At 44.9% G+C, this 23040-nt stretch overlaps 1 protein-coding gene across 1 annotated transcript in view; it reads left to right on the top strand.

Annotated features, from left to right (window-relative positions):
• Nucleotides 1-19809, top strand: part of LOC137420799 (annexin A2) — a 71369-nt gene extending 51560 nt beyond the window's left edge. Inside the window, exons 9-14 of the mRNA XM_078772281.1 lie at nt 4778-4834; nt 8239-8335; nt 8496-8591; nt 9694-9752; nt 14174-14290; nt 19477-19809. Coding sequence (XP_078628407.1) covers nt 4778-4834; nt 8239-8335; nt 8496-8591; nt 9694-9752; nt 14174-14290; nt 19477-19539 — 489 coding nt within the window. The 3' untranslated portion in view covers nt 19540-19809. The remainder of the gene's footprint in view (nt 1-4777; nt 4835-8238; nt 8336-8495; nt 8592-9693; nt 9753-14173; nt 14291-19476) is intronic.
• The last annotated feature ends 3231 nt before the right edge of the window (nt 19810-23040 follow it).

Genomic DNA, 23040 nt, shown 5'->3' with positions numbered 1-23040 from the left:
GATGGTAGCCGCGTATGAGGTCCACCTTCGAGAAGAAGGACCTGCCCGCCAAACGGGCGGAAAAGTCCTGAATGTGGGGGACGGGGTAGCGGTCGGGAGTCGTGGCGTCATTGAGACGGCGATAGTCCCCGCACGGTCGCCATCCCCCGCCGAGCTTCGGCACGATGTGCAGCGGCGACGCCCAAGCGCTCTCTGAGCGCCGAACGATGCCGAGTCGCTCCAGGGTAGCGAACTCCGCTTTTGCCACCGCCAGCTTCGTCGGCTCGAGGCGGCGTGCCCGGGCGTAGACCGGTGGCCCGACGGTGGGGATGTGATGGGCCACCCCGTGCTTGACGGCCCCCGCCGAGAAGGTGGGCCGCGTGAGGGCCGGGAAGCCGTCGCGGTGAATGCGTCCGCTGCCGGAAGCGTACAGACCAACGTGGCCGGAACCGAATTGTTCGGCAAGCCGCTTGGCAAGCCGCTCGTTGAGCTGGGCAACGCACATGCGAGCGAGCTGAACGTCTCGGCCTGGACAAGCCGTCTGCGCTTGACGTCGACCAGGAGCCCATTAGCGCACAGGAAGTCCGCGCCAAGCAGTGCCATGGGCACGTCGGCGGTGACGAACGTCCATCGGAAAACCTGCCCTCCAAACCGCAGAGAGAGGCAGCGTTTTCCGTACGTACGGATGGGCGTCCCGTTCGCGGCAAGCAGTGCGGGGCCCCCACCCGCGGCGTGCTTGTCTGACGTGCCGGCGGGAATGACACTCACCTGTGCTCCCGTGTCGCACAGGTAACGGTGCCCGGAGAAGGTGTCCGTTATGAACAGCAGGCTGCCCGAACGGCCGGCGCTCATCGCCACAATTGAGCGCCGGCCCGGGCGTTTCCCGACCCGTTGAAGGAGCACGGCGGATGACACCGCCGAGCTTCGTGGCCGAACTTGGCGTGGAACCAGCACCAGGTGGTGGAGCTGGAGGAGCGCGGCTGGCTCCGCCAGGCCGGTGGAGTCGACGGGTTTCCCCGCGGTGGCGGTTTTCGCCGCGGCGGTGGGCGGGGCGTGGCGGCGTTCACGAGGTGCGTATCAGCATGCTGCTGAACCTCCGCGTGCTGTAGAAGATGATGCTGTGGAACAGCAGCGTCAAAGGCCGTGACGGCCACGCCAACGCTCGCCCGCGTGTCCGAAGCGGCGAAGTACTTGTCCGCCTCGGCCGCCAATGCTCGGGGTTCCGTTAGCCCGGTCCCGGCCAACGCGAGGCGAACCTGCGCTGGAAGTTGGCGACGGAAAAGCGCCCGGAATAGCGAACCGGGGGCTTCGTCGCCCAACAGTGACAGCATATGGTCCATTCGGACCGACGGGCGCGTCTCACCGAGCTCGGGGAGATCCAGGAGGCGGTCGGCCCGTGCGTCGTCCGTGAGGCTGAACGTGGCTAGGAGTAGCCGCTTGAGTGCCTCGTACTTGTGGCCGTCCGGTGGGTGGCGAAGGACGGACACAACTCGAGCGGCCGTGCCGGGCCCGAGGGAGGCGATGACGTGGCAGTAGCGCGTGTCATCGCCGGTGAGGTGCCGAAGCTGAAATTGGGCTTCGGCCTGGACGAACCAGACTTCGGCCTGAGCCTCCCAAAATTCCGGAAGTTTGACGAAGGCGGCCATGGCGATGGCGTCGCGTGTGGAAGGATCGCTCTGGCAGATCCAACGTCGAGGGTCACCAGTAAAGCGCGGCGTTACGCGCGCTGCTTGTGAGCAAGGAGGAAGCGGACAAGCGGTAACATATAAACGTCTTTATTGTAAGACTACACTGTAACACTGAACTCTTCCGGGCTGGTCGCCCGGTGTATATCCTGAGGCCACGCCTACCCCTCGGGCGTGGCCACCGCCCACTTGGTGCGTGGAATGATGTCACCACGCCAGTGGGCTTTTGTGTCCGCCACACACTAACTAATGCTGGTGGATGAAACGCTCAGTTTAACGTCCATCCGAGGGACAGCACACACGTTGATGAATCATCCTGCCTATGTTTATAGCTGAGTGGGGATTCGAACCCAAGCTAGACAGCTTGGAGGTGAATGTGTACCTCTAGGCCATCCTGCCAGCCTAGACATAAGATATTGCATGTTAGATAAAAAAAAACAAATAGTTGGCTTTGGGGCGATTACCGTAGCCATATAAAATCCGACCAATATAGGATATTCAAACAAAGCCGAATGGAGTGTGGATGTGATGCTGACATTTTTTTCATACCTGTGGAGCACCTGGTTGCTTATTAAATCATTGCCTGGGAGCACCTGTGCCACAGATTCAGTGCTCCCTGTACATTCAGGTGGGAAATTAGAATGTGGCCAAGGAATGGTACACAATGGCCTGTTGCTTTCCAAAGGCATCATCAAATCTTCAAAATGCACAAGTGAATTCTCGCGTCATATTAGTAAAAACTTCCAATCTGATGTCGTGCCAGCAAGGGGCGCTACTTCCCGGAGCATGTTTTCCTTTAAACAGAGATTCCTGAGTCTTGGTCAAATTCTCTTATTCCATGCATTTAAGTTTACAATCAACTATCATGTGCATGTGATGTGTAAATATAGCACAGGCATGATGCACCAAATGCCTGTGTATTTCTGCGCTCCTTGTATTTCGTTTTCTTATCCCTGTTTTCTTATCTGCACTCCTTGTATTTCGTTTTCTTATCCCTGTTTTCTTATCTGCACTCCTTGTATTTCGTTTTCTTATCCCCGTTTTCTTTTCTGCGCTTCTTGTATTTCGTTTTCTTACCCCTGTTTTCTTATCTGCACTCCTTGTATTTCGTTTTCTTATCCCTGTTTTCTTATCTGCACTCCTTGTATTTCGTTTTCTTATCCCTGTTTTCTTATCTGCACTCCTTGTATTTCGTTTTCTTATCCCTGTTTTCTTATCTGCACTCCTTGTATTTCGTTTTCTTATCCCTGTTTTCTTATCTGCGCTCCTTGTATTTCGTTTTCTTATCCCCGTTTTCTTTTCTGCGCTTCTTGTATTTCGTTTTCTTACCCCTGTTTTCTTATCTGCACTCCTTGTATTTCGTTTTCTTATCCCTGTTTTCTTATCTGCACTCCTTGTATTTCGTTTTCTTATCCCTGTTTTCTTTTCTGCGCTTCTTGTATTTCGTTTTCTTACCCCTGTTTTCTTTTCTGCGCTCCTTGTATTTCGTTTTCTTATCCCTGTTTTCTTATCTGCACTCCTTGTATTTCGTTTTCTTATCCCTGTTTTCTTATCTGCACTCCTTGTATTTCGTTTTCTTATCCCTGTTTTCTTTTCTGCGCTTCTTGTATTTCGTTTTCTTATCCCTGTTTTCTTTTCTGCGCTCCTTGTATTTCGTTTTCTTATCCCTGTTTTCTTATCTGCGCTCCTTGTATTTCGTTTTCTTATCCCTGTTTTCTTATCTGCACTCCTTGTATTTCGTTTTCTTATCCCCGTTTTCTTTTCTGCGCTTCTTGTATTTCGTTTTCTTACCCCTGTTTTCTTTTCTGCGCTTCTTGTATTTCGTTTTCTTATCCCTGTTTTCTTATCTGCGCTCCTTGTATTTCGTTTTCTTATCCCTGTTTTCTTATCTGCGCTCCTTGTATTTCGTTTTCTTATCCCTGTTTTCTTATCTGCGCTCCTTGTATTTCGTTTTCTTATCCCTGTTTTCTTATCTGCGCTCCTTGTATTTCGTTTTCTTATCCCTGTTTTCTTATCTGCGCTCCTTGTATTTCTTTTTCTTATCCCTGTTTTCTTTTCTGCGCTTCTTGTATTTCGTTTTCTTACCCCTGTTTTCTTTTCTGCGCTCCTTGTATTTCGTTTTCTTACCCCTGTTTTCTTTTCTGCGCTCCTTGTATTTCGTTTTCTTACCCCTGTTTTCTTATCTGCGCTCCTTGTATTTCGTTTTCTTATCCCTGTGTACTCCCTTTGTAAAATTGTAAAATTAATTAAGAAAACAATTCTATGTAAAATTCTTTTACTTTATCTCAGGCTTTGCTTTTCTCTTGTTCAGCTTTAAACTTTGCACTCAGGTCTGTTCATTATTTGCCACAGTGAAAAATAATAATACTAATCAAAAACCTTGCTGGATGTACTTTATTAATACCGTTCATTTCCCCAAGCTTTTAGAATTTATCTTGTTACATCCACTGTATGAATTAAATTTCTCGTTAATTTCATCGTTTTCCATGTTGTATAATGAGAATAAAATTTAATCCGCCGTACCTTTTTCTATCACAACGACTTTATTTCTCAATATGAAATGTGATGGTTTGAGAAAAAGTTCGGACTGTTTTCCAAGTTGACTATTTCTGTTCTGATGTAAACCAACTGAGTTTACCTTTATAGTAATAGGATTTTCCTTATAAGAAACTTTGATGCAGGAGGAGGTAAATTAGGTCCATCAAAGCCTGTGCTATTAGTACCAACCTTTGTTAAATGTTTGTCCATGCTCTATCCTTTTCAAATGCTGAGCGTTAAGAAACAGCAGCACGTACCATTTAAAAAGTCTTTTTGGCATGACTCAGATGGGATTCCAACCACTGACCTCCCAGACTCAGAGTGGATACTCCAAAGATTACTCCTAAATTACAACACAGACTTATGTCGAATCAATTTTATCCAGCAATTGTAAAATTCAACAACTGCAAAACAAAAAACACATACTTAAAAGAGATACCTCTATGTCTTTTCTCATCTTAAGCAAATGTTGTAATTAATTATCTATCAATATACTGGGCAACAAATGCTCTCTTAAAGCCATTGTCTTCTTTATTAATTCTACTCATTTTATGCCATCTTATTTTCTTTCCTAGACCTTGAGGAGTGAACAACAAACTCTGGATTACAAAAAGATAGATGAAGATGCAAAGGTGATTCCACATTTTTGGCATTCTGATTTTACATATATATATATATCTATATATCTATATACGTATATATATATATATATATATATATATATATATATATATATATACACACATACCAGCAGGAGTACCCGGCGTTGATGGGGGTGTGGGGGGGGGGGGGAGGGGTGCGGGTGGAGGGAGGTGAGGGGAGAGGGAGGGGAAAGATATACTACATATACATATTTGGGGGGGGGGGTGCTTTGACAGCCCCTCCGTTTTGGGGAGGGGGGAAGGGAAGAAGGAAAAATTTACCTGTGCAAAGAGTGCTTCATAACCTCAGTGTTGCCGAGGTAAAAAAGGAAATTGTAATACCCTTTGCCACCATCACCAGGTGGCGCTACATGGTACACATTTACATAGAGAATTTACGCCCCTCTCTCGCTCCCCCACACCCCTGAGTGAGGCCGTGGCCACATAGCCTATGTTACCCCCCAGAAAAAGTTGTATTTGTATTTGTACCCCAAGTAAAGTACGAAAGCGTTTATAGCTGCAGTACCCGGCATTGCTCAAGCGAAAAATAAACGTTAACATATTTGAAATGAGGGAAAATATAATGGAAAAGCAATTACATCCAAATCAGAATCCATCACAAATGTCAAATCATCATTTTACCTTTTTGTTTAATATATGCTGGTGAATGTGCCGTTCATCACGTTTCTGAGTTAAGTATGATTATGTTCAGGAAGAAGAAGAAGCCTTACCACCAAATTCGACCGCTTCCAGAATTGTTTTATGATTTGCTTTCAAATGTCTGGTGATTGTTTTGTATTTACTTATGTGAATGTGTACTTGTATATAACTGTCATTAATCAAAAAGGCTTAGGCACTTTGAGCGTTTTTTTTTTAATCCACCCCTCCACCCCCCCCCCCCCTCCCAAGTTTTTTTTTTTTTTTTTGGCCTAAAACACTTCCAGCCACTCACTGATAATCCTCTGGAAGTTTGACGAAGATGCATGCATTCAGCCATCTCTGAGAAAAATGGCGACACACACAGACAGACACACACAGAGACCAGCTGACAAAGTTGCCGGAGGCATTATGTTTTTGGGTTGTCCGTCTGTCCATCCGTACATCCGTCCGTCTGGGCTAAACCTTGTTTTTCTCAGCAACCATATGTCCGATTGAGACGAAACTTTCAGGGTAGGAGTGACACCCATGCAGAATGTTTTTATGACAATTGTGACAAGTGTGTGTGAAACAAGTGTGTGTCCACCCTCAGGGGAGCCAGGAAACAATATCTCTCTGTTCTCAAGACCGAACTCTCTTATCTGTCTCCCTCTTCCAAATCCTGGTGGCGTCTGGTCAAATCTGTTTCTGGTGTTTGTTCCCCCTCCATCCCCTTCCTCACCTCAAATGGCCACACGGCTGACTCAGCACGTGAAAAAGCTGAATGCCTCAACTCTGTGTTTGCCTCTAAATCTTGTGTCCCAAACCCATCCCTCTCTGTACCCACCGTACCCAGTAGTACCCAGCTGCTCCTGGACTCTGTGTCCTTTCCTCCTGACAAGGTGGAAAGGTTTCTGTCAACCCTCGACTCTGATTCTGCAACTGGACCTGACGGCATCAGCCCACGGGTCCTAAAATCCTGTTCTTCTGCTCTTTCACTCCCTCTCTCTGTTCTCTTCACCCTCTCTTTTTCTCAAGGTCATCTGCCATCTGCTTGGAAATCAGCCAACATCACTGCTTTGCACAAAAAAGGTGCAAAAACAGATCCTAGCAACTACAGACCAATCAGCCTTCTCCCAATTATCAGCAAAGTCATGGAATCCATCATTGCTTCGGATATGAAATCTTTCCTTTTCTCTCTCTGGGCTCTGTCCCCCAAATATTCCTACAGGTCGCACAAGATCTGCCTGCAACCCTCTTATGGTTAAACTGCCAAAATCAAGACTCTCTACTCACCTTCATTCCTTCATTCCTCTTTTCTCCCACCTCTGGAACAAACTCCCTCATTCTCTTCAATCCCACTCCACCCTCCAGGTCTTTAAAACAGCTGTTCACCACCATCTCTTATCTTCCCCCATCCAAAACCTTGATCTTTTCTACCCCCGATAATTTCACCCCAAATCCACATTTTTGAAATACCAACTTCTGTCCTGGAAGTCCTTGGTGTCCTTGTGTTTTATACTTCTCCCTCTCCCCCCCCCCCTTCCCACGCCTCCTCCCCCCAAGCCCTCTCCCTCCCACACATCTCCCTGCTCTCAAATGTTGTATTTGTGTGCTTCCCCTTCTCTCCCCATCTTGTCTTCTGCTCCCTCTTTTTATATATTTTGTTTTTCTGTTTGATTTGTTTGTGAAATAAACGTTAGCTCTTTCACGAGCCTCGATTCAGTATCCAAAAAAAAAAAAAAAAAAAAAAAAAAAATCATAGGTCATGTGGTATGGCAGCCATCTTGGATTAAAAGCAAATAATTAAAAAATTATTTCTCGGAAACCGTTGAATGGAAAAATTTGAAACTTGGCACATTGTCAAGTACTCCCAATGGGGAACAAAATCATGATAATGATAACATCATAGGTGAAGTGGTATACCAGCCGAGAATGTTTTAATCGAATTCCTTATCCTAAAAATCTGAAATTGCATGCACATGATCTATGACCCATTTGTATTGAAATATTAAATTTATGACATCATAGGTCACATGGTTTGGCAGCCATATTGGATTGAAGGAAAATATTAAATCATTATATCTCTGAAACTGCTCACCCTATTGATGCGAAATTTTACAAATATCATCTAACCCCACTGTTGCATATAGTTTGAAAATGATGATGTTATAGGTCACGTGGTTTGGCAGCCATCTTAGATAGAAAAACGAACCTTATCCGATCAACACGAAACTTCACAAATGTGATCCCCTACCCATGCATATGCAGAGGGGTGGCATCTACTTATTGTGGGACTATGTGGAGGCATATTGGCGACACAGTCACATTGTTCTAGTTTATTTTGTGTCGACATGTAATTCACGAGGTACGGCATAGGTTTTGGGGATTTGTCCCACCAGCCCTGTGGCTGGCAGAGTGAACATGAGAAACCTCAAGTTTCCATAATTAATGAAACATCCATTATGAATGCAATGTTCATGATGATTGCGGGAAGAATTTGCATTTATAAAAATCAACGAAGCCTCCATGAAAATTTTAAAATTCATATAGAGATCCTTGTACGCTAACTTGTCATCCAACCAAGATGAGCTTCTAATTTTATCGATGCATGCTTCCGCAGACAAAATTCACATGGAATACAATTTACTGTGTATGATAGGCCTATGGATCTCCAATTGTGACTGTAAAGGGAGTCGATCAGTAATTCATTGCAATGATAATGTTGATGACAAAGCTGAGTTTCCTGCAATTTCCAGGTCCTATATAACGGCGGTGCAAAGAGAAAAGATGCGGCAGATGTGGACAAATTTATTGCCATTCTGGCGGGACGAAGCAACCGTCATCTTCAAAGAGGTACGAGACAAATCTTGCCAGGTCATTGCCAATGACAATCAGCAAAACAATGTTCGTATATTGCAGTGATAAAGTGAGGAAAGAGAGAATCGAGTGAAAGTGCAATAACGTGCGATCCCCTTGTTCTTTTCCATCCTTACATTTTCCATCCTGCACCCAGTGTTTGAAAAGTACACGACACTCTGCTCAAAGGAATTCGTGCAGAGCTTAGAGCAGGACACAAAGGGTGAAGTGTGCCGAGCCTACGTGGGCCTAGGTAAGCCGGGGCTTTATTACAATAGTCATTGTAATTGCAGGAAAATTATGAATGTAGCTCACCCCTCAATGCGCAGCACTAAACCACATAATTGGTGGCATTTCAATTCACTGCCCTTGATGCAAATATTACATCTTGTACCATCATAAATGAATGTGCTTTGGTTCGATGTGTATTTGAATGTTAATGAAATCCAAAAAATGTGTACAAAAAGAAATGTGAAATACAAAAATTCGTCTCGATTAATAATCTCAAAATGATTATTTGCGTCCGAGAACTTTACAATCGATTAAATGAATTTTTGATTTGAGAAAGCATTATATTTCTATCTCCTCATTGCATCTGAAGTGTTGGCACAAAGAGAGCGAGATCATGGAAGGTATGGCTAAGATTGACTGTACGATATGGTGGGGAGAGAGGGGGGACAAAGGGGGTCGACTGGATAGCCAATGGGTGTGCGCACTCACGTCTGAGCTGTCTCACCTGATTTTGAATCTCGATCCAGCTATGAACGGTCTTCCTGGTGTTCCTCAGGCAGGGTGTGGAACATCGACGTGCACGACATCCATCGGATGGACAGAAGACCCATCTGCGAACATTGGACTCTGGTGGGCGTTAACGATCCCACAATGTCTTTCATGAAGATTAGGCGAGTTATCGCCGGCACCATGAACAAATTACAAATCCTTGTCACCTTCAGTCGTACATCAGGCCTAGCCATCCGGTTCTGGAAAGATTTGAGCTAAAAAAAAAAAAAAAAAACTTTCCTCAGCTGGCCACACAAGAAGGTGGGAATAGTTGCAGCTGTTAAATAAGTAGTAGTTGTGGTGACCATAAAATCTGATGATGTTCAGAAATACTGCCCATAAGCATCCCCAACAATATGCTCCAGTTCAGTGTGAATGATTTGATTAAATGTGGAAAACAAAAACCAAAGTTGATGAATTTTTGTTGTAATTTGAAATTGTGCTGACTAACGTGTAAGTTGTGAATAATGTGAAACGTCTGCTAGATACGCATTTCACAGTGCATATAATTCATTGTGTCTTGAGTTACAATCAAAACATTTGTATTTTCTTACTCTGGTCATGTGTTTCCACAGTAAAAGCGATTCAAAACACTCCGGCTTTTTTTGCGGAAAGGCTCCATCAAGCGATTGAGGTATTGTATATGAAAACTGGAAAAAAATATATACAACACATTTAATCCTATCAACTGCGAACAAATTGATTGGTCACATTATAACATCCAATCACTTACCTTTGCAAAAATCCTTATTGAAATCCTCGGATAAATCTTAGCCGGTTTGATGATCAGTCTTTGTACCTTTGGCGTTGTAGCGGAACTTCTACCTAGTATCATAGCAGTTACCTTTGCAAATATCCCTTATGGTTTTTCATGATTTCTGGTGAGAATCTCAAAATAAATGTAAATCTTTTCGGAGATTTTATATCATTATGATAGGCAAGCATCATCTTGAGATTATCCGTGCGGCTAAATATAATGCACTGTCCATGCGCAAGTGGCATGGAAGCTTTCTCTGAGAATCGGCATTGAATTCACACAAAGTTCCTACAAACCTGCCAGAAAGTGCCCAACCTGAGTTGTCCAAAATACCTGAGTGTCCAAAAGTGTTCTTTATTCTGGCAATCTGAGCACGTGCTTCATGATCCGGAGCTTACATGTCAACTTTGAAGTAACTTTGTTTTCTTTGCTGTTTCGTTGTCTTTCTTGTAATCCAAGTGCAAACGCTCCATTAATTACAGTTTCCAAAAAAGCAAGAACTTTGTGCGAGTAATTTTGGTCAGGAGATGAAGAGGCTGAAGGGGGTGTTGGTGTGCTCGTTGATGGAAAGTTTATAAAGAAAGTTTTGGAATTATCGAGATATGAGACGCGAGAATCATGAAATTGAAGCTGACTAGGGCATGCCCGTACTCTATATATATCTAAAATTATATCCCCCCCCCCCCCTCTATTTACATGAAATGGTTTGGTCCAAAGCGAACGGCTTGCGAGTACGGTGACAATCCCCCCCCCTCTATTTACATGAAATGGTTTGGTCCAAAGCGAACGGCTTGCGAGTACGGTGACAATCCCCCCCCTCTATTTACATGAAATGGTTTGGTCCAAAGCGAACGGCTTGCGAGTACGGTGACAATCCCCCCCCCCTCTATTTACATGAAATGGTTTGGTCCAAAGCGAACGGCTTGCGGAGTTTGGTAAAGAAATCGCCATAGCTCGGTAACTACTTGTCCGATTAATATGAAACCTTGAAAAGGCACATCCTCAGGTCCCCAGCAATATACCTGGCAAGTTTCAAGTATATCGGACCCGTGGTTGTCGAGAAACAGCGGTCACAGACAAACATACAAACATACAAACATACAAACATACAAACATACAAACATACACACAGAGATTACTGGAATTATAGATAGATAGTAGGATAAATGTTGATGAATGTAGTGTCACCTTAAGCACCACAAGTAAAATTAGGTGAGGAGGAGATAATACATTTTGGGAAGAATTAGAAGATACTGTATGTGGTGCAAAAAGTAGATGTTTCTGAGTAGTTAATACTAGGTGTGGGGGTTCATGGGTGTTTTGGGTATGGAGAAAGATACTTCAGGTGAATGTATATTAGATATGGCAGAAGGAATGGATATGTGTGTACTTGATACAAGTTTAAGAAAAGGCCAGAACAGCTGGTAATGTACATGAATGGAGAATCGAAGAGTCAGATTGACTATTTCTTAGTACTTAAGATTCTCAGAGGAGGTGTAGTTAATGTAATAGCAATACCTGGGGAAGAATGTTTGACACAAAATCGGTGACCTACGGATTAAGACTGAAGAGAAGGTTAAGTAAGTGAAATGCAGACTCAGAGTGAAAGTTTGGAAATTGAAGGAGAGAAAGATTCGGGAGAGATTTCAGAAGTCGAGCAATGAAAAAAGAACAAGAAATATGTCGTGCATAGCATGATACTTGCGAAATCCCTAAAATAAGTTGTTGGCCTATGATGACCTCAAACATAATTGGTGGTTGCACTGGTTGAATTCAGTGACCTGGTATGCAAATCCTCTGAAAATTTCAAATCAAACAGATGAAAATTGCAGATTTCAGATATTTGGCCTGTGTTGACCTTTTGACCTATGTTGACCTCAAAAATACTTGGTGGTTTAATTCAGTGACCAGATATGCAAATCATCTTCAAATTTCAAGTCAATTGGACGAAAAGTTAGGATTTTAGAAATTTGACAAAGTTGGTGACCTTTGGCCTATGTTGACCTATTGACCTTTTGACCCCAACAACAATAGGCGTCAACAATAGGCGTCTTCACCATTTGGTGAAGTTTCGTGAAGATCGGTTGAAAATTGCGACCTGTAGGTGACTGACATACAGACTGACAGACAAACAGACAAACAGATAGAATAACGCACAAGACCAACCAATATACCTGAAAAATCTTTGAATGTGAAGTCTCTGTGAATTCAACTCAGGTAGATGTTTTTTGAGGTATGAATGAAGGATGCGTGGAAGAAGGTAGCTCAGGAGACATGTGGAATAACTACAGGAAATGTAGAAAGGGAAAGGAAAACATGGTGGTGTAATGTTGATGTTCAGGAAGCAATCGCTAAGAAGAAGAATGCACATAAGACGTGGAGGAAGAGTAAGGGACAGATGGATAGAGAGGAATATAAGCGTTTAAAGAAGGAACCGAAGAAAGAAGTAGCTAAAGCAAAAAAATAGAGAGCATGAATCGCGGGGAAGAGTTTGAACACTGCAATGGGAAGAAATAAAATATTCAAGATAGGTAAATGACAATTGATGAAGGATACAAAGGATGTTCTAGGAATATATTGTTTGAAGAGGAAGGATGAAAAGGTTGTAGTTAGATGGAAAGGTTGTCTTCGCTCTTACACGAGCCTTGAGAAAAAATAAATAAATAAAATATGGTGTTCCAAAAAGACCTGGGCAACTTTAGTTGTTAATATACACGTATTTAGAACCACAAATGATGCAACTATATACATATATATATATATATATATAATGTAAATTTAAAGACAGTTCTGGCTAAACAGTTCCCTAGGCTTTGCCTATTAGTCATGAGCTTAGCTGAGCTACAGCCCCCCATTTCCCAGTAGGATTGTACTGCAGCCAATATTGGGAAGAAAATGAATTCCCAATTGCATGTGCAGTATATTTCCTCAATTCATTCCCTCTCCGGGTATTATACTCATGTATATTATATACACATACAGTGCATTCAGAAAGTATTCAGACCCCTTCACTTTTTTCACATTTTGTTATGTCGCAGCCTGATGCTGAAATCGTTTAAATTCATTTTTTCCCTTATCAATCTACACTCAATACCCCATAATGACAAAGAGAAAACAGGATTTTAGAAAGTTTTGCAAATTTATTTAAAAAAAAAAACTGAAATATCACATTGACATAAGTATTCATACCCTTTGCTATGACACTTGAAATTTAGCTGAGGTGCCTCCCATTTCTCTTGATCATCTTTGAGATGTTTCCACACCTTGATTGGAGTCCACCTGTGGTAAATTCAATTGATTGGACATGATTTGGAAAGCCACACACCTGTCTATAAAAGGTCTCACAGCTGACAATGCATATCAGAGCAAAAACCAAGCCATGAGGTCGAAGGAACTGCCTGCAGAGCTCAGAGACAGGATTGTGTCGAGGCACCGATCTGGGGAAGCCTACAAAAAAAAATTTCTGTTGCATTGAAGGTTCCCAGGAGCACAGTGGCCTCCATAATTCTTAAATGGAAGAAGTTTGGAACAACCAGGAGTCTTCCTAGAGCTGGCCGCCCGGCCAAACTGAGCAATCGGGGGAGAAGGGCCTTGGTAAGAGAGGTGACCAAGAACCCGATGGTCACTCTGGCTGAGCTCCAGAGATCGGTGTGGAGATGGGAGAAACTTCCAGAAGGACAACCATCACTGAAACACCCCACCGATCTGGGCTTTATGGCAGAGTGGCCAGACGGAAGCCTCTCCTCAGTGAAAGACACATGAAAGCCCGCTTGGAGTTTGCAAAAAAGCACCTAAAGGACTCTCAGACTGTGAGAAACAAGATTCTGTGGTCTGATGAAACCAAGATTGAACTGTTTGGCAATATATTGTGCATACATTGCTGTGCATATATTGCTGTGCATATATTGGAAACTATGATTGACTCTAACACAATATATTGTGTTCGAGTCATTATCTAAGTGGACGTGGAGTAAAAAGCTCGGCTGTGGGAACATTTCAATGGTGCTCGCTCGTATTTCCAAAGCTCTCATGATTGTTAATTGGGAAATAATGTCCTGATTAAAGCAGTCGTACTTACGATCCATCTACATATTATTTACGAGAAATGTTTAATTGAGTTAGAGGGTTTCGGGTATGGTTGAGGGTTGCAATTAAAAAATATATATCTATGGAAGGATATTCTGCTATTTTTATTGCATAATAAGACCCTTATTTCATGTTGGCATAATTAATGTAAACTTGTTACCTTTATAATTGATGTTCTAGGATAATGCATTATCTACACACTTTTCTTCCAGGGTAAAAAGGACAATAATCTCTTGCGCATCTTGGTGTCTCGGAGTGAGAAGGACCTCCTGGCAATCCGCACTCAATACAAGAAGAAATACGGAGTTTCTCTGTACTCAGCCATAGCGGTGAGTCTTTGTCACGGTAACGGGAAACACAACATTCACAACATCATGATAATATGCTCCTTGTAACCTAATTTCATGAATCAGCTCGACTTGTACAATATAGGCTTCGCACTTCGATAAAAAAGGGTCTTTTGCAGATACTCCAGAACCTTCCGCTCATCTCTCCCCAAAGATGAAAGCCTAGTTTGAGGAAAGTCTCATCCAGAAATTTAGGGAGATCGTCCACTATAAATGGATGACAATTGTGTGTGTGTGAGGCATACTTTTTGTGTCTATTAATTACATACGTTTATTAATTAATTGCATACTATTTAAATGTACCCTTTACCTCTTTGAACTGCTGAGACTGCTTTGACCTTTGAAGACCTTTTAAGACCCCTAAGATCTTTAAGACTCCAAAGACCCTTAAAGACCCAGAGAACCAAAAAAATCACTGAGGACCCAAAATACCAGAGGACCCAAAATATCCGAAATACCCAAAAGTTAATACATTGGATGCTGTTCATGTGCTACAAATGGTGCTTCACTCATTACTGTGTGTGCAACACCTGGCTACTAGTTTTCAGCATATGCCACTGATGTAGTGCCTTGTGCAAATTGGGCCAGGAATTTACAATTTGATTATAGTACCGGCACACAATGGCCTATACTTTTCAAAAGGTACCAGATCCAGACTCTGTGGTTCAACATCAACCAGACTCTGTGGCATAATGATTAGAGCGTCCACTATGAGTTTGGGAGGTCATGATCAATCCTGTGATCTCATACAGGCGATGTACCTCATGCACAGGTCCACAACGTTATGGACTCTCTTCCACAGGGTTTATGGAAACCCACTTCAAAAGCAAACCCCCACGTGATGTGGCATTCCATTAATGAGCTGGGAAATGGCCTTCTGTGGAATGGCCATGGAATCCAGGTAGCTTCCACTTGTTGATGCGATTGCACTATTATCAGAGTATATTGGGAACAAAGTGACATTCCGGGTATGTTTTATGCAAGCTCATTCAGCAAATGATCGTTTCTGGTGCCACATGGATCACCGATGTCACCTTCGAACTCACCACTGCAATCTTGAGGCCACATTAACTGGGCCTCTGGAGGCAAATTCATGGTGGACCATTTGACCACTTCATCAATTGAAGCAAACACCTCTACACGGTCATTAGAGATGTTCTACGGCCAATGAGGGTTCACTCCTTGCTGGCATTTTGCATTTTTAATTTTGATCATAACACATGACACTTGTTGGCCCGTATGCAAAAAACAACAACAACTGTGATTGTTTACACGGAAAGGACTCCATTAAAAATTTTGACCGATGTCCATAAACGTTTGACATTCCCAACAGTACTGGAGTTTTCAATTCAATGTCATGGAGAACATTGGAACTCTTCCAGATGACATCACACAGCCATTTGTTTTTCATGGCTTGTGTCGTCTTTCCCAAAAGAAAACGAATTGTTCTTAAGCCACATTCCAAGGCTCTTGATGCACTTGCGACGTTTTTTGCGAAAAATACCTCTCAGCACTGACGACGTGAAATATTCATGACTAAATATATTTCGATGTCTTGGGAGACTTTTCAACACATCAATTTGATCAAGGTAAATGGTGCTCCAACTAATATGTAGGATAAAGTGTCCAGGCATTGTACCAGATAAAGGCCAGTTTCCATTTCCCTGAAGTTTTAGGGACAGCACTTACACCTTTCTCTGTTCACACGTGGATGAAGAAATAAAGCCAATGGCATTGATCTTGAGGTACCCAAGGAGCAATGCGAAGGGTTTTAAAAATACAACTGTGTTCCAGTGAAACCCTCAGTCTTATTAAGCAATCGTCCTTCATTAAAGGGCACACAGCAAAGTAGAGCTGAGAACATCACTCACTCAATACATAGCTGGATTTTTTTCTGTCACCCTTACTGATGATAACTACAATGGTGGCCTACTCGGTAGAGCGCATTCCTCCGCCAGTTTGCTTTGTATCCCACTGGTAGGCCGGATCTGGATTCGGACCTGGACCAAAATCTAATCGGCTTGTTCTTGTCACCAAACCAACTCGTCCACCAAGTTGTGTCATAATCATTCCACAACAGTTTGAGATATCATGCTGTATATCGCTTTGGCCCTATCTCTCAATTGTGAAGAATCACTGAAAAAATTATTGGATCCGGATCCAGATTGTCAACAAAATCGAATCAATTCGTCCTTGTCACACACCCAATCTGTCCACCAAGTAACATAACATTTTGAAATATCCTGCTCACAGACAAACATGGGAAAAACAGACAAACACATCCTCCATCAACCTTCGGCAGTGGGGGTAATAATTGCAAAAAAAAAACCCAAATAACATACAAGACATCTGCCTTTCCCAGACAATCCCAAGTATCAAGTCGTTTTGCTTATTGTCCACTTTGACCTGGATATTCATTTGATTCAGGAGATCCATTGCTGTGCATATGTTCACCAATTCTGATGCACGCACATATGGCCGTACAGCCTGGAGCGCTTTGTCCCCGCCGAGGAAGACTCAATTTTACCAACTCCCTACCATGGTGAGACACCCTTCCGCTGGGGAAGACTCCATTTTACCAATTCCCTACCATGGTGTGACATCCTTCCGCTTGGGAAGACTCAATTTTACCAATTCCCTACCATGGTGCGACACCCTTCCGCTGGGGAAGACTCACTTTTACCGACTCCTACCATGGTGCGACACCCTTCCGCTGGGGAAGACTCCATTTTACCAATTCCCTACCATGGTGTGACATCCTTCCGCTTGGGAAGACTCAATTTTACCGACTCCCTACCATGGTGTGACACCCTTCCACTGGGGAAGACTCGATTTTACCGACTCCCACCATTGTGCGACACCCTTCCGCTGGGGAAGACTCAATTTTACGAACTCATACCATGGTGCGACTCCTTTCTGCTGGGGAAGACTCAATTTTACCGACTCCTACCATGGTGCAACACCTTTCTGCTGGGGAAGACTCAGTTTTACCGACTCCCTACCATGGTGTGACACCCTTCCGCTGGGAAAGACTCGATTTTACTGTCTCCCTACCATGGTGCGACACCCTTCCGCTGTGGAAGACTCAATTTTACGAACTCCTACCATGGTGCGACTCCTTTCTGCTGGGGAAGACTCAATTTTACCGACTCCTACCATGGTGCGACACCTTTCTGCTGGGGAAGACTCAATTTTACCGACTCCTAGCATGGTGTGACACCTTTCTGCTGGGGAAGACTCAATTTTACCGACTCCCGACCATGGTTTGACACCCTTCTGCTGGGGAAGACTCAATTTTACCGACTCCCTACCATGGTGTGACACCCTTCCGCTGGGGAAGACTCCATTTTACGACTCCCTACCATGGTGCGACACCCTTCTGCTGGGGAAGACTCATTTTTACTGACTCCTACCATGGTGCGACACCTTTCTGCTGGGGAAGACTCAATTTTACCGACTCCCTACCATGGTGTGAGACCCTTCTGCTGGGGAAGACTCAATTTTACCGACTCCCTACCATGGTGTGACACCCTTCTTCTGTGGAAGACTCAATTTTACCGACTCCCTACCATGGTGTGACACCCTTCTGCTGGGGAAGACTCAATTTTACCGACTCCCTACCATGGTGTGACACCCTTCCGCTGGGGAAGTCTCCATTTTACCGACTCCTACCATGGTGCGACACCTTTCCCCTGGGGAAGATTCAATTTACCCGACTCCCTACCATGGTGTGCCACCCTTCTGCTGGGGAAGACTCCATTTTACCGACTCCTACCATGGTGTGAGACCCTTCTGCTGGGGAAGACTCAATTTTACCGACTCCCTACCATGGTGCGACACCCTTCCGCTGGGGAAGACTCCATTTTACCGACTCCTACCATGGTGCGACACCCTTCCGCTGGGGAAGACTCAATTTTACCGACTCCCTACCATGGTGCGACACCCTTCTGCTGGGGAAGACTCAATTTTACTGACTCCTACCATGGTGCGACACCTTTCTGCTGGGGAAGACTCTATTTTACCGACTCCCTACCATGGTGTGACACCCTTCTGCTGGGGAAGACTCAATTTTACCGACTCCCTACCATGGTGTGACACCCTTCTGCTGGGGAAGACTCAATTTTACTGACTCCCTCCCATGGTGTGACACCCTTCTGCTGGGGAAGACTCAATTTTACCGACTCCCTACCATGGTGTGACACCCTTCTGCTGGGGCAGACTCCATTTTACCGACTCCTACCATGGTGCGACGCCCTTCAGCTCGGGAAGACTCAATTTTACCGACTCCCTGCCATGGTGCGACACCTTTCCGCTGGGGAAGACTCCATTTTACCGCCTCCTACCATGGTGTGACACCCTTCCGCCGAGGATGACTCAATTTTACCGACTCCTACCCATGGTGCGACTCCCTCCTGCTATGGATGGATATCCGGGCTTTAATGGGACCACATGTGGAGATGTTGACAGGTGGTTGAGCGTGCCGTGTCCGGGCGAGCGGGGGTGTCCCCGGGTGGGATCGGGCAAACCCCAAAGATAGAGGGGAAAAAGGAGCACGAATGAGGATGTGGCTTGGTCCATAGGTCATGGTTCCTTGCAGGGGTGGAAATGGGTCCTTCAAGACCAGGGAGGGCTCCGTTCAGTCTTGAAACTTGCATGTGGAGGTGATGACTGATGGCAGCAGACGACACACAGACACACAGACACACACTCACACACTCACACACTCACACACAGTATCGGAGATAGATACTTGGAGAACTGATAAGTCTCCGTTCCATCTGCTGAAACCCACCCTCGTGTGGAGATAGCAGCCAACAACAGCAACTTGTGCACACACACACAAACACACACACACACACACACACACACAAACACATACACACACACACACACACACACACACACACACACACACACGCTAGCTTCAAGCTGCAAAACTCACAATTATACCGCATAATACACACATAGGCATGGCAGTTGTAACGTGGGTCATGAACCCTTAAAATGATGATCACAGCACGCATTTCACAGCACATATTAGTACAGCATTTTATTTACACGGGAATGTTTCTAATAAAGAGGAAGATTCGAGCAGCAAATATTCTGAAATGTGTCACATGATTGTTTACAGGTTACATATTCCTAAACAACACCTTGTTTCCTTACAGGAGAAAACTAAAGGAGATTTCAAGAACGTTCTGCTAGCCTTGTGTGGACAGGATGACCTGTAGGTTATTGCAATAACGAATTGCATATTGCATTAGGAAAAGACACTTTTCATGACATCTAAGCACCTTTTGCTAACACTACAAATGTTCTTCTCCAAAGTTGCACAAATTCAAAGACAGAAACGAAATATTTTAAATTAATGTGCAATTCTTGTCAAACTTCCTGTTGCTGCTGCTGCTGCTTTGTTGTTGTAGTTTTTTCTTGATGGCAAAGGGAAATATTTACTGGAGTTTTGAATGATTTAAATAAAATAATGAAAAACGGTGTTATAATCTGGAGTTTGTGATTTCTGCAAACCTGTGGAGTATTGCAATGTTTTCCACAGTTTGTATGAATGGTTTCACCAACTACAAGAAAGGAAGAAGAAGAAGCAGGACACAGGGCAGTCTTAAAGCAGTCTTATTCTATACCCCAGGCAAACATACCCACTCTCACGGGGATTGTAGCTGGTGGATGGTCAGGTAGATGGGGTCCAGGCTCCAGTCGGCTCCAGTCCAGGCTCCGGCTCCGTGGGCGAAAACCCGGCAGGCAGCTCTGCGTATCGTTGGAAACGCGACCAGACCTTACATATAGCGGGGGGACTGGGATGCTTCGTACGTAATAACTGTACGTTCGCGCCAAATGCTCTCCCTCTCAAAGTCCTCTTATCAGCGCCAGCAAGTGAGTCCTCTTCCAAATGTGCGCTCCATATCAGTCTTTAATAGCGCCGCTTTCGCACGAGTCCTTTTGCAATGCACTCTCCCGCCCGAGTCCAACCAGCGCTCTCTCATCAAAAGAAGTCCTTGTGCGCAGTCCGTGAAAGGGCTTTGCGTTCGCGCTTATATCATGCGAGCCAAGATCACTCCGCGCTTCATAAAGCCACGCCCGTCGGTGATGTTACATCAGCCCTGGTTGGCTGGTGAGGGCTTACCGGCCACGCCTTTGACGGCTGGTTGACAGGCCACACCTTGTTCTTGGCGTTCCGCCCCCTTTTTCCTCGGGCCTGACCGCATGGTTAATGGTGGCTTGAGCGAGTGCTGAGGCGGCTGCTGCTGGCAGAGGTGCGTAATGGCGTCGCTGGGAGAGAGAGGTTGGCAAAATGGCCGGAATTGGATTGGGGACCTACTCTTATTTAATTGATGCAACGCAGATTCAACTATTGGAAACACGGCCTTATCTAAAACACATAATAATGAAATAACTAAAGTTCTATGGTGGCCTACGTGTTGCTTGTGGACTAACTAGGGGTGCTACCTTTAACCTTTAATGTCATATTTACAAGAGTTCCATATTTACACAAGTGTGGGTTTTAAAACCGCAACACTGCACCCTCCCTTTTTCCAGGCTTGGGACGAGCCGAAACAAAAGGAAATATTTTTTAAATTAGTGTGACACTTAGGTGTGGTTACCCTCTACTTTTAACCTCACCCTGAGTGCGACAGTTTTAACACTAGATATGTCCCACCTGCTGCGTTGCATCCTACCTAACTGACTCGCCCACAATTAACCGAATTACGGAATTGTCTTCAAACTAAACATAAAGCCGGTGGGGAGCATTATTTACAATACACTAATTATTTACAAACTGCAACCCAGGACCTGTCTTTTGTGGGAAAAGAAAAGATGTTTTGAGAAGGGGAAAATGCCATTGCCATGCACTGCACCGATACACCATACCATATGTACCCATATGCACCGATAATAAAGAAATGCACAAAAAGCACCAAAAATGAAAAATGCACCAACGGCACCAGCACCAAAACATTTCAAAATTAATAAATGATGTCTGATGTCTTCTCTGCTGGGCCGATGTATCTTGCTGTCTTGATGGATCTTCTTGCTTGATGTTGTTTTAATTATTAATAAAAAGGGCACACACCGCGTCCGCATTTTATTATTGATATGGCCAGCAGGGCCAACTCAGGTGGTCCACTGCTGGGCATAGGTACCACTTAAAACAGTGGTCCGCAAGCCAGATACCGCTGGCAACAATGGTCAGTCCCAGCAGAGATGCCAGGCCACAGAACGTGTGGTCCATAAGTGGTGCTAGGCCACAGAACGTGTGGTCCATAAGTGGTGCCAGGCCACAGAACATGTGGTCCATATGGTGCATCAGTGCAGGCAGGAGGCAGCAAAGGTGCGGGCGCACAACTGCGGATACCTGCACACTCCCCTCGGGCACAAAAGAACATGGTCCATGAGCGGGGAAGGAAGACAAAGCAGATTAGCAGGGGGCAAGGGCGCAAGGGTACACATCATACAAGGTAATGTAAGAAGAGGGGCACGGGAGAGCGAGCCGAGAAAGCTCATCCCTAACCGTTCGTCACCCCCCATGTCACCTACTCTACCCTTGCCCCTACCCCGTATTTACACAATTTACAACTTCGTCGCTAACGTCTTGTCCCCCATATCTCCCCTAATGCCAAATTCGTCATCAATCCCTCCTAAGGAGGAAGAGATGGAATATCAAACATTGTTACACTCCGTCATGATGCGTCTTACATTCTCCAAATATCTGCAAAACATGGTGTGGAGTTCTTATCACCGAGGTGAGTGGATGCGGATGGTGCGAAGAGATTTTCTCCCTAACTATACTTCTAAATGACATTAACACAGTTAAACTACCCGGGGTCTTGCCCTGCCAATCCATTGGCCACTTTACACTATGTGGTTCTAAAAACCAATTCCCACTGACCATCTGCGGCGCTCACCAATTTGGGGTCTCACTCCCCCGATCTTCACCCTGTAACTTCGCACAATTTCCGGGCTGGGTCATGTGGCTCACCAGCAGGTCTACTCACCTGCACACCTCCGCCACTGCATTTGCCTCCCGAGTTTGCCTAGCTCCTCTCCCTAACCTATCTGGGGAAGGCCCTCTGGCTCCCTTACCCCACTACCGCCCTCTCTGGTGTCGGGCTACCCGGGTCCGTCCTCCGGATCCTCGGGCCCCATTGGACACTCTACTGGCTCCCAGAGCCTACCTGCGGCCTCACCTGGCCGACAGACTAACAGTGGCGGAGTGCCCATTTAACCATACATACACTAACAGGCCACACGCCCAGCCATTTCACTTCACTAATGCACCCATCCAAACACCAGTCTACCACACGCACCACAGATGACAATATCCACCACAATTTACCAATACCCTCTACCAACTCATAAACTACCCTCCCTGGGTATTCGTGAAAGGGGTCCATCTTCCCCATCCACTCCTTTCGCACCAACCACTCCACTCCACGTATTCCACACTACTCACTCCACATCATCCATTCCATACTCCATTCCATCTATTCCACTCAACCATTGCCCATACACCTGTACTTCACCTGCACTTGCTCACTCACCTGGTGCTCACACACACCTGGTGGCTCGTGCACCCGTCTCTCCTCGAGGACCATTCATTCAATACTATGCACACAACTCACACTTTTCACAATACGCTGCTCAATCACCTCCTTCACACACACTGCATCGTCTAAGCTGACTACCCCCCTTCTGAAACTCGCGCCCCCCGTCTTCCC

Source organism: Myxine glutinosa, chromosome 2 (genome assembly GCF_964187855.1).
Source record: "Myxine glutinosa chromosome 2, kmMyxGlut1.1, whole genome shotgun sequence".
Lineage (NCBI taxonomy): Eukaryota > Metazoa > Chordata > Myxini > Myxiniformes > Myxinidae > Myxine > Myxine glutinosa.
Note: the sequence above shows the minus strand (reverse complement) of the source record. Positions and strands in the feature narration are given on the sequence as shown.